We start from the raw sequence: 12340 nt of genomic DNA, 5'->3' as shown, positions 1-12340 counted from the left end.
AATATAAAAGCGCTCCGAGCTTTTGTTGAATGGTACTGTGTGAATGGGTCATGTGAAATACTACAATGATACATTAATATAAGTAAAATCCATTCGAAGTATTTTGAAGTTCACTGCTTGTTAAAGAAATGAAAAATGAGTGATATCTAGCTAAAACTTAATGAAAAATTCACGAAAGGTTTGTAAGTGTGAAGATCTCAGCTAATGAAGTAAAAGTGATTTTTTGTTTTAATAATAGGTGAGTTTGCAAGGTGAAACCGTATTAACTATTTTGGTGTTAGGAATATTTGCAGTTACAACAAAACATGAATTTAGTTAATAACGTTACATCGTTAAAATACGCGTAAAGCCAATTTTGAGTCATAACCTTGATTTTAATGTACTATATTTAACGAAACTCCAAAACTCAAACTACTTAATTATTTCAACATGTTGAACTTTGTTTTTGCATTTGAAAACTAGCTTAAAAGGCATGAAAGAGTTTTTTAACTCCTGAAAGATAAAACATTGAAGCTTTAGATTAATAGTTTTTCCATATCAACAAAGAATCGACGCAAACATTTCTAAAGGCTAAATTAAGCTTTTGTGTAGCACTGTTACTTTTAAAGTCCGTAAAAGAGCATTTGTGTTACTTGTGAGAACTATATTTAGGTTCTCACGATAAACTGAAATGATGTTTTCAAACATGATACTAAATACATTGTTTGTTAATAATAAAGTTTATAATAAATAGCTTGTTCAAATATTCATTACATGAATTATTACTACATTTATTTGTAGTAATACAAACAATTATAAATGCACAATGGATACAAAGAAGTGAAATAAATATATGTGAAAGTGTCTGTCTATGGTGGTTTTGATGGAGTATTGAAGCGTGGGACGTGTTATCAGACAGTCGCCATAGTAAGCAGTGAACCAAGAAACTAGTGACGAACAAAGAACAGTAGCAATCTTATTGTCTACCCATCTGTGTTCCCAATCTGTTCCTGCGTTTGACAGTCGTTCTCTTCTGTTCAAAACGTTTCCTTTGACAGACGATCTATCAACTTGCCACTCGTCTTTAATGCACACAGTCCTTAGTCACGTGAATTCGAGATAATGCTCAAAACTCACGTAAACTGGTCACTCAAGAAACCCTCTTATTTGTTTCAGTAAGTCGTTGAGAACTAGAGTAAAAGACGGTTTTCAAGTAAGTACGTTGGAGTTTTTGTCTGTTACTCTTTTGTTTTAAAGCACATTAATACCTTATCTCCGACTAGTTAAAAACGCTGGTCATAAGAAACAAAAGACAATGAACGTGTGTTAATACTTTTGTCTCACGAACCAATTCGACCATAAAGACGAAAAATATAAGCAAAAAATGAACACGAAAGAAACTATATATTTCTAGACTGTTCATGGCATTAACTTGATTTTTTTTGCATTTAGTAATTTAAATGCAATTAACATGAGATAATTTAATGTTTTCTTTCTGGTGATGAAATATTTGCTAACGCAATTTACAAAATAACGGCAGATATAACAAGTTCTATTTAAAAGTAATTAACGAAACTTCAACAAAACTCCTTATTAAAACTAAGTATTTGATGTACACATATGTTTCTTATTTTTTCTATGTAGAATATAATATATTCAGCATTCGCAACTTAGCTTGAACCTTGAGCGTCAAATTGTTTCTTAACTCAACAATTAAAATTATTAACACTGATCATACCTCTGTGAACAGGATAAAAGTCAGGAACTCAGTTTGCTTTAAATTTATGAAGAACAAATAATGTTGCTTTGTGATGAAAAGTCATTTCAGAACAGTAACACCAATAAGAATTACAAATTCCAAAAGACTTGGTAATTTACTGTATCTAAGTAATTAGTAATAGAAGTTAGAGATTAGAAGAAATCTTTACTGTTTCTTCTTTTAAAACAATGCTTACGTAATATATAAATATGTGTACGTGTAAATACATTGTAACGTAGTGCATTTTATTTTGTATTTTGTTATGGTTTGATTTCCAATTCATTTATTACCCCTTCTATTGTTTAATTTAACCACGAAATTTTAGTTACGCTAAACAAGCATAACAACTTGAAAATAACCGAATGATTTAGTTGGTTGGAAAATGTATTGCGTTTCCAACTGTATAGTTTTGTAGAGTATTGAAATTCACTGTGGTTCAGCGGCAGGTTTGAGGGCTTAAAACACAAAGCAGTAAAACCATAGTGCAGTTTCGAGTTAAAAACAAAACAAACTGTTGAATAAAAGATGTTTGAGGATTTCAATTATGTTTGAACGACACAAACTTGAGGAATTGAAGTGGACATTTTTATTCAATATATTCATAACTCAATCGAAGATACAAAGACAGAAAGAAATTATCCATTAAACACATCTAGCTGTTGGTAATTTTTAAGATATTTCTAGTGATTTGAGTTTTCTTAATTGTAAAATCCACATAACCAGTAGATGCGATTATTTAAAACACCCTTTTTTCTCTGCAGGATGTTTTTAATCACTATTCTTGAAACAGAAAACCGTATTTCTTGTTAAACTTCACTTTTTTTCGTATCAGTTACATAACTACACAAAGAAAGAAACAAATATTAGTTTCAAACTTGTTTCCAAGTGGTCGTGTCTTACACCTTCATTATTTAGCAAAATACAAATAAATTAAAAATAATTATATGTATACGTCATCTTTATTTCACGCTCATGTGTACGTAGATTCTACGTTTGACTGAAGAGACAACGCTACTGCACCGTATTATTAAAGACCGATTTTTTATAGTAATCACTAGATCTGTCTAAGTTTTTTTGGCCATCTGAAAGCTCATTTTGGTTTCTGTATATTTATATATCAGGAATGTAACGTTGCTGATAAACCTGCCGTTACGCTGTTTTTTTTGCCTCTAAACCTTTGCGTAAACTTAAATAATTTATCATTACATTAAATACGGAAAGATTTACCAAATGAATCATCTAAGTGGTGTTTTGCTTTGGTTTTGTGACCTCTCAGACGTAACTCGCCTTATCACATAAGGTTTTCTATATTTGTGATTTCGCTTGTTTATTTTTGATGTCTCACATTCACAAAAAGTGCACACGAAACCGTTCAAAATTAAACTGCTGAAGTCGTCATCACAACTTTTCGTAAAAAATAAACCATTTTTTAAATATATATAACATGTGTTCTGCGAAAATGAAGTGAAATAAAACAATTTCCTATTAAGATAAATAATATTAATTCTGTTGAAAGAAAATAGAAATACACCTTACGTTTCCAGTAATTCTTGTAATCTGAAAATTAGGAAGAGCTATAAGGTTTGAACATGCTTAATATATGTGTTTGTAATTGAAGTTAATGTTTTAAAAGTGTGTTACTTTAAGAAGCTTGTTTTATAATAGTTTATTAGTTACGCTTATACTTAAGGGAATAATCCTTAACCTGATATGGTTTAATAAATTTTGAAGTTTCAACAATAAAAACAACAATAACAGAAGTTTTGTAAACTATTTCGTGAAGCGATGCTGTATCTCGTTTCACTTCATACAGTTTCATTAAAATCAGGCACGAAGTTTACTGGTCGAATATGGTAATTTCTAGAATAATTGATCATCCTTGTCATCAACCTTAATGGTAACTTTGTTGCTTTGCTCTGTGCACTATCATTTGGGAAATACTTGAAAGCAAGTGGTCTGCGTGTTTAGGTTTGATATATTTTTATGACGTAAGCGTTAAGCTCCGTACAGTTCCACAAAAATTATGGCACCTTTTTTTTTTTCATTTGCGAAAAACTTTCAAGAACACTTAATTTACCAGATGCTTAAAATAAATACGAAAACATTCACGATATATACGGATCATTTTTAAACAGTTACTCAACTTGTACGGAACACGTCCTTCAGTTGTGGTGATTGAAGATATCTGGTAAAATGCTTTAACGTTATGCCTCTACATGTATATATATATACACACACATCTATTTACATGGGTTACAATTACAAAAAAACATCATAATTACCTCCAGTTGATGTCGTGACGGATGTGAAAACACAGGATAAACTACAGAGAGAAAAAAAATGTTTGTTTTTTTAACAGTTCTGTTTCTGAGCGTTTTACGAGGGACGGAGAAATGTTCCTGTTTAATAAGTGGGAAGTAGACATATGAGAACGAGAGTTATTACAAACACAGACTGAAGGTATCTGGGACGTGAATAACCATGAGATACTGACGATTTATTCTTCTCAGTACTACTTGTTTACTTCAGTTATCCGTACACTGAAATAACTTCACTTTAAGATATACATTTTATCCATTCCTGCACATAATCTAAGTCCCATCTTACCCCTGATAAAAGTGAAGTTTAAACGTGCTTTCTCAAGTGTGTTAACATGCAAAAGAAACAGGTTTCTTCATTCATAAAATCGTTCCCAACGTTACATTCCCTAGAGGCAGGTTTGAACTTCTCAATTTTTAACTCACCCAAGCATATCTTGTCAAACCATGCATTTTCCAGAACTTACACTGAGTGACATGGTAGCTGTCGATGACAGAAACGTTTTCAGCTAGTAACGCAAGGGCCTTGGGAAACTTCAGCCAATCAGGATATTCGGTTGTTGGTTCACCTGATTTAACGAACGCCATTACGATGTTATGCAGAAGATTGCTGAAAGCATAGTCTTCTACACTAGGGTTGTCAATGTAAATTTCAAGCTGATTGAAAAACGCAATAAGATCCCATAGGTGAAAGCTGTAGAGAGCTTTATAATCATAAGCTTTAACCTACAAATAATAAGAAAAACCAAAATGGTGAGTACCACTCTAAAGCCATTTACACTAGCCTAAAAAAAATCCTACAAAACAATAATTAGCGCTTACAACCTATCCCTCAAAGAACGTGTTTGTTTATCTGACATCTCCGTAAAGTCACATTAGAAATATATGCGATAACAGTTCTTAAATTTGAACTGAGAAAAAACTAAAGTAGAGAGAAGGTAGCTAATCAACTGTACACACCACCATCTCTTAGGCTATTCTAATCAAGTAGTAAAATTTAAATATTACGAACTCGCGGCTAGTAAATATAGAGTGTAAATTTGGAGCAAACAGTAGCACCTGAAATTCACGATCCGGTACTTACGACCCCCCTGAGAAGGGAAGATATCTTTGTCAAAAGCTTTCGAGTTCCTTGGATTCTTAATTTAATTTAAAACAATACTAGATACTTAAAATAATGCCTTTTCTCTGTTTCCTTAACGCGCAGAAATTATGAAAAGAGTGAAGTTAAAGGCTAAGCAGATTTGATACAATTTTGAAATTAAATCACATTGTATAAGGAAGTACTTTAACTTTAAGACCCACTTTTCTCATGGTGAAATTATTTTGTATTGTGTTACGATACTTTAGAACAGACTTTACTCATGTTTTCTAAGTGTGTGGATTTGTGGTTTGATTAATGGGGTCCAGATGGAAATGTCTAGGTTTCGTGACGCGATATACTGCTGAACAATATTTCAATATCTGAGTTGCGGGACTGTTAAAACTGTTACAATTAATCCACTTTCTGTGAGAAGTAGCCATACATTCGGCAGCGGCTGCTGCTGGCTTGTTGCTCTTATTTTGATCAACAGTTTCTAAATGAGAAGCGATGAAAACTGACGCTAGGTGTCTCTTAGCTGGCTTTTCAGAATAACGTCGTGTTGAGGTTGAAAATATCAAATATCGTACTCTGTATTAGTCTTTTATTGGTTTCGGTTTGACTACTGCACGATCTAATTATTATTATAAGTAAGAATATTTTAATTACGTATAAGATAATATGTCCTTACAGGAAAGCGTATTGCATACACACTTGTTCTTCTAACATTTGATCTCAATTAATAGGAAATAGAACAAAATATATTTTAAGTTGGAGATGAACGAGAAAAGTAAACAAAAATATATACGAAAATAAAAACTGTACGTTTAACCGTTTACGTAACGCACATATCTCTTTCTTGGAACCATGGAAGTGGTACTAATTCCATGGTGGAAAAAAGGGCGGCGAATAAGTTAAAGGGAAAACAAGCTATGACTTTAAATGTATCCTTTGACAATCAGTACAATTACGCACAATGTAGCTCTATTGTATAATAAAACAATATAAGACTTCGTTCATAATAACAGTAAACGTATAAATTTTATCATTTGATGATGAATGTTGCGAAACAATCAGATACGTACCAGTGAAGCAGAAGAAATAAAGAAGTTTCTACCTCGCACGCGAAAAACACATATTCTCAATAATTATAAACTTCCTATTACTTTCTGGTTGTGATCGTAGCTCAAAACGACTTAGAAAAGGTAATTTGATACATTAAATTATTCCATTAATCATTTCCATAATTTCATTCATTTCTGTCTACAAATTACAGTTGTGCCTGTAAAGTGTGTATTTCATAGTTAGAGAAGGGAGGTTTATATTGAAAAGTAATATGCAGGTTTTCTATAGAGAATTTATTTTCCACTGATTTTTTTAAACTTATGCATAATCATCGATCACTCAACATGTTACACATAAAAGAATCCAAAAGATATTATATAAAAATATATGTTGAATTATATATCGTGTTTGCTCTTAACATAATGTCACTACACTATAAATTTATTACGGTCGTCAATTCTAATTTTACATGCAAGAATAAAATCCATATCGGACATAATGGAAGATATATAAATAAATATGTGTACTTACAGATACCGAGGGCTGTGTTGTAACGATATATCGGTATACGGATGATTTCATATTATCAGTGTAAGTAGAAGCCAGTTCATTCACAGGGCAGGTCTGCCTCAAGTCGGAAACCATTGTCGTGTACAGTTCTTCGATTGTTCCAGAAGCTGGCCCCCCAAAAAACAACAAATGAAAATTCTTGTCTAAGCAGCTCATATAATTTTAATATGTAATGGACTATCATAATAAAAATATAAAACATTATCAATGCACTTTCTTTCCTAGATACCGTTACTAGATCAGTAAAGGGGAATTCATACAACAATGGTGATATTTCTTTGCTATTACATACTACAATATTTACATTGTTATAATGTATAAATACAGATATGTTTCCTTTAGTTTCATAAAATATATACTCCCTGTTCGTATTTTACCGTAGTGTTATGATGTCACTTTCTTAATATTTTAACAATGCGATTTGAATGAGTTTCGTTTTTTAATTTTAAAGAACGTGCGTTCATTTTTTAGTTTGCTTCAGTGGTAATAAATAGTAGTGATTTGATTTTATCTAACCAATTAAAATTATTGTATATCGTTATAAAAACTGGTGTTACGTATTGTTGGGCACCCACATATGTAATTATTATTACGTAATTACTCCTTCATGTCTAACCTAACACTTGTTTTATAAGGCTTAGCAAACTGGACAATAGTAACCTTCAAGTACTTAAAATTCTTGTCAAGTGGTGAGTCTGCTTAAGCCTGATATGATATAAGCTTTTTTTTTTTTCTCCTTCTTTTTATGGACAACAAACGCACCCATTGTAATATCTGAAAAAGAAACGAAACCTTTAAAGTGCGACAACGGAATACGAATTATGCGTTCAGTATTCTGTTCCAGTGATCTTCGTCAAATGACCAAAACTCTGGGTCGTTATTTTATTCTTTGAACCATTTTAAACATCCTGTGTTTCCAAGTCGAGTTCTTTACTATCTGATTGTTTACCAGTCAATATTTTCGTAGACGTGTCTTAGATCATGACTGTTTTTCTTTAAATAATTGGTTTAGGAACTTCAAGCAATATACAGGAAATTTATTTGAAATCATCTATTCAAAATTAAAACACATAACTATAACTACAGATACTAATTAAATCACAAATGAAAAATCACTGACAACTTTGCTGAAGCACAGATCTCAGTACTAGTTTTCCACGGAAGTGAAAATTGAAATCAAATTAAAAGGGAATGAAATCTAACATCTTTCTTTCCACTGATTGTTTTCGTATATTTGCGTGAGAAAGAAAAGCGAGATATAACATGGAACGACTCACACAGACGCGAGTTCTTCCTCAGAAAGTGGCAGAATCTTTCTGAAACAACCTTCGCACGTGCACGTATAACTCGTTTATCATCACATTAACCATGTTAGGTATTTCGATGATCTGGTGGTACGTATAAAAACTAAAAATCGTATAAGAAGTTTAAGAAAGTGTAACCAATGTCCATTACTAGGATTACAGCTCACACAGGAAAATGAGAGCTCTTTGGAAGAAACTTACTCTCAACATAATGTTTAGTTATAAAACAATGTCTTCTTTCTTTAGACTGTTGTTACATTCGAATCATCATACCGACACATGAATATGCAGTAGTTATGAATATCGTATAGTAAACTAAGTGTCGCATCCAACCCTTACAACTCCAGTAATAATAGAAAGATGATGACGTACATTATAAAAGTTTGAAAACTCTGTTAAAACGCTAGATTCATATTTTTAACAACTATCGAAAGAGACTAAATAGTATGGTTCATGGTTAAGCATAACCTGAAGTTAAAATGCTCTTACACAAACGGAAAAAGAACCAGCGCAGCCACAAAGTATCTCCTTACTTAATGGAAACAAAAGAAAGAAACCATAACTTATGTACTTGAGAAGAAGGTAATAAAAGAAACTTAACACAGTCAGTAATGATGAGAGTTTGGAATACTTTTTATTAAGACATCAACATTTTCATACGCTTAAAAGAAAGCGTTTCTTCTAAATACTTCAGAAGATGAATGATGAGATTATTAGAGGAAATAAAAACACTTGTCCCTAAAAAGGTTAATATTGTGTTACTTACTTGTTTCGGAACTATTGTAAAGTTGGAGTGCCATACGAGCGACACCAGGTCCAAAACTATCCAGACTTGTCGTCACGTATTTTTTGTACCTTTTCCACGACCAATGACGTAAGTCGTCCGGTCCTGGCCAGAATTCTACTGCTTGAGTTGAAGTTCCTGTCAGGAAATTCGCATATTAATTCTTTAACCATTTACTGTCCATCTGAATAACGTAAATTGACAGCATAATCCAAGGTTTTTGTTTTGGAAACCCGAAATAAAATATGTGTTGGCTTTAAGAGTGCAGATATAAAGGACCCGAGAACGATACAAATGTCTGAATTGTAAACACTGATGGGCAGATTTGCATATGAACAAATATCATTTGTTTGTAATTCCATCGTGCCTGCACGTATTTCGAGCAAAGCTGGTTGGGGCCCAATACATATGTATTATATTCTTCCACGCTACATCGACTGATATACCATGAAATTTCAAATATTTAGTTTTGACACGAAGCAGTAAACGAAACTTTTCAACTATGTTCTAGAAAGTACAAACTTTTATTTTAAAAATAAATTAGTAACAAAATTTCAAGTTTATTCCATTTTATCTTCTCGTACTTGTATTTCAATAAAGTAACTTTGTCAAGGTTTGTATCAAGTTCGTTGTAAGAAAAACGAATTTGATTGCATGTTAAGTTACCATACAACATGGGCTAACTAAGTATGTTTAGAAACAAAATGAAAAACACAACAACGTCCAAAATATCTCAGACTTTTCTTTCATCTTGAAACTTTATATGTTCAACAAGTTTCAACTAAACCACAGATATAATACCTCATACTATGAATGAATTTCATAGTCGCAGGACAAGAATTTTAATCAAGCGATTCTAAAATCTATTTTAACCAAAAAATAAGTTAGTCGTAAGTATCTTATTAGATCTTGGTAGAAATAACAAATAAACTTTGATCCTGTTTGTTATTCGTGGTATTTGAGAGAAGCAATCCTATGAAAAAGCAAGAAATATAAATAAACTAAATAATTCCAAAGTCTGAATGGATAACAAGCTAGCACCGAGTACTAAAACGTACGTATCCTATTCTAACGTATACCAGCAAATTTAGATTGCCTATTAAAATGGCAGAAAGAAAGACATATAGGTTAGACAAGGGTCGTTGGTTTTTATTTCACATAAACTTTAAGTGTATATATTAAGTGTATATCTTAAGAGTTTTATAAGAATTCGGGTGTCATATTCCACAAAACTGTCTTAGTAAACTTCATTATTTCTACGATGTTCTTTATGTGATACTCCTATGTAAGCGATCTGATTATATTGATTTCAGCTCAAAACTATGATCTGCTTCCTGTGTTATTTATTGTTACTTTTTATGTTCTGATTTAGAACACAGTCTTCAATATAAACTCTCACACTTGTCGATTTTGATGAAATTATTGTTCAGAAAGAATGCTGATATTCCAGTTACAAAAAAACACATACGTAATTCTAAACGTCTAAACTGGTATCACTTTCTCTTATGCTAGGGAGAAGAATATATAGTTTTGTTGTTTTTGAATTAAGCACAAAGCTACACAATGAGCTATCTGTGCTCTGCCCACCACGAGTATGGAAATCCGGTTTTTAGCGTTGTAAGTCCGCAGACATATCGCTGAGCCACTGGGAGGCCTTTGTTGTTTGTAATCTCCTCAAAACTACGGTTTCAGCTATGTATGAAGTGAGCCTAAAAATTAGTTTTAAGAACTGTATTTGAGTTACATATTTTAGGCTCACTTCTTACACAGCTTTAGCCTTAGGGTCCGTGTATCAGAAAACATTTTTGTTATTCCATGGTTGTTCTTAACTTTTAATTTGTATTCCATGTAAAAGTTATAAAACTGAGAAACATTCTACTTTAAGTATTTCTAATAACAGAAAACCGTAAAAAAAGTGCCTCAAAATGAACTACGAAAATATTATATATCTGAAACATTGTAAGATTATAAGAAAAACACACTAAATACTAGACATTTGCAGTTAAAATTAACACAAACACAATTAAAAATAATAAGAATATGACACTTGTGTAAAAATATTTATTTAAAAACTGAATTTGAACTGGGCCTTATTAAACTTATTCACATAGCAGGTGTTTCAGTAAGGACTGCAGTTTTCAGCAGTTGTTAAAGTATTCTGTAATTTTAAGTGTTGTACAAATTCACATTTTAAAAATAAGAATAGTAATTAGAAATAGCACACTGTTAGAGACTTCACAAGAATTGTTACCAAGATTTAATTACTGAATTTTTTTCTGCATATTATAAAGTTATCTTTATAATTATCAGGGTTATCTGCGCTAGCAGACCCTACTTTTGCAGTGTAAGATGAGAGGGAAGGCAACTAGTCATCACCACCCACTGTCAACTCTTGGGCTGCGCTTTTACCAACGAATAGGGGGATTGACCGCACATTATAGGGTCCCCACGGCTGAAAGAGAGAACTTCTTTGTTGAGACATGAATTCGAACTCGCGACTCTCAGATTAAGAGCCGAGTGCCTTAACCACCTGGCCATGCCGGGCCGTTGTAAAGTCAAGAATATATAATAATAAATTCGCTTAGTTAAGCACAAATCTGCTCTATGAGCTATCTGTGATTTGCCCATAGCTGGTATCGAAACTCGATTTTTATAAATATAAGCTTTAATATTTATTTTTGGACCACTAGGAAGCACAGAACTGAGTAGTTTTGTTTGTAATTAAGCACAAAGCTGTATAAAGAGCTGTCTGTACTCTGCACACCACGGGTATTTAAACCCGAGTTCTAGCATCGTAAGTCCACAAACTTACCGCTGTGCCAATATACGGATACTAAATAGCAGTGAAATATTTAATTAAGACGCACATAATTTTTCAGCACACGTGTAAAAGTGGTTACCTTTAAAAGTTTTCGTAATTTTGCATTTATGAGTCACGAAATGTTAAATATTACAAGAATATGTCCACCTGGGGCTCAGCAGTAAGATTTGTGGGTTAGAACGGTAAAATACGGAACTTGGTTGACAGCGGTTGACGCAGTGCATGTAGACTAGCAAAAAGTCGAAATGGCAAAACAAATGCTTGCTGCATTTGTGTTCCTTAATGGTAAAAACTTAAGTCGTAGACACGTGTGTCATGATTTACAGTAAACAAGTTAATCTCTCTACGGAAGAACTACCCATGGACATGTGTTATGTATGGAAGTTTGGGTAAAAATATTATCTTTTTGTATTTGCAACCACAGTGTACAAATTCACCATATTACTACACTATATCATCACTTTGTGTATTTAATAATTTATTGTTAATAAGATCTCCAGTCGGTTTCATGATAACTGAAGTAAAAATAAACTATCTTAAATAAGCTCGTTGGAACTGGTTCATGTTTTTTATGAGAGGTGATGAACAGTTTTGACATTATGGATATTGGAAATAGCCACTTTCCACGTACGTATGAGATATTTCGTATTGAACTGTTA

At 32.4% G+C, this 12340-nt stretch overlaps 1 protein-coding gene and 1 long non-coding RNA gene across 3 annotated transcripts in view; one reads left to right on the top strand and one right to left on the bottom strand.

Annotated features, from left to right (window-relative positions):
• The first annotated feature begins 840 nt into the window (after nt 1-840).
• Nucleotides 841-12340, top strand: part of LOC143238297 (uncharacterized) — a 26337-nt gene continuing 14837 nt past the window's right edge. The window contains exon 1 of the long non-coding RNA XR_013020502.1: nt 841-1192. This is a non-coding gene — a long non-coding RNA (uncharacterized LOC143238297). The remainder of the gene's footprint in view (nt 1193-12340) is intronic.
• LOC143238296 (para-nitrobenzyl esterase-like) overlaps nt 2310-12340 on the bottom strand; it is a 27710-nt gene continuing 17679 nt past the window's right edge. The window contains exons 6-10 of one of the 2 annotated variants that reach the window (XM_076478389.1): nt 8843-8998; nt 6734-6879; nt 4524-4782; nt 4021-4061; nt 2310-2578 (exon numbers count right to left, since the gene is read on the bottom strand). In XM_076478389.1, coding sequence (XP_076334504.1) covers nt 2567-2578; nt 4021-4061; nt 4524-4782; nt 6734-6879; nt 8843-8998 — 614 coding nt within the window. In that variant the 3' untranslated portion in view covers nt 2310-2566. Of the gene's footprint in view, nt 4062-4523; nt 4783-6733; nt 6880-8842; nt 8999-12340 lie in introns of both variants that reach the window. The other variant, XM_076478388.1, reaches the window with a different exon arrangement.

This window comes from Tachypleus tridentatus, chromosome 13 (genome assembly GCF_004210375.1).
Source record: "Tachypleus tridentatus isolate NWPU-2018 chromosome 13, ASM421037v1, whole genome shotgun sequence".
Taxonomy (NCBI): Eukaryota; Metazoa; Arthropoda; class Merostomata; order Xiphosura; family Limulidae; genus Tachypleus; species Tachypleus tridentatus.
This window is presented reverse-complemented; position numbering and strand designations above follow the sequence as displayed.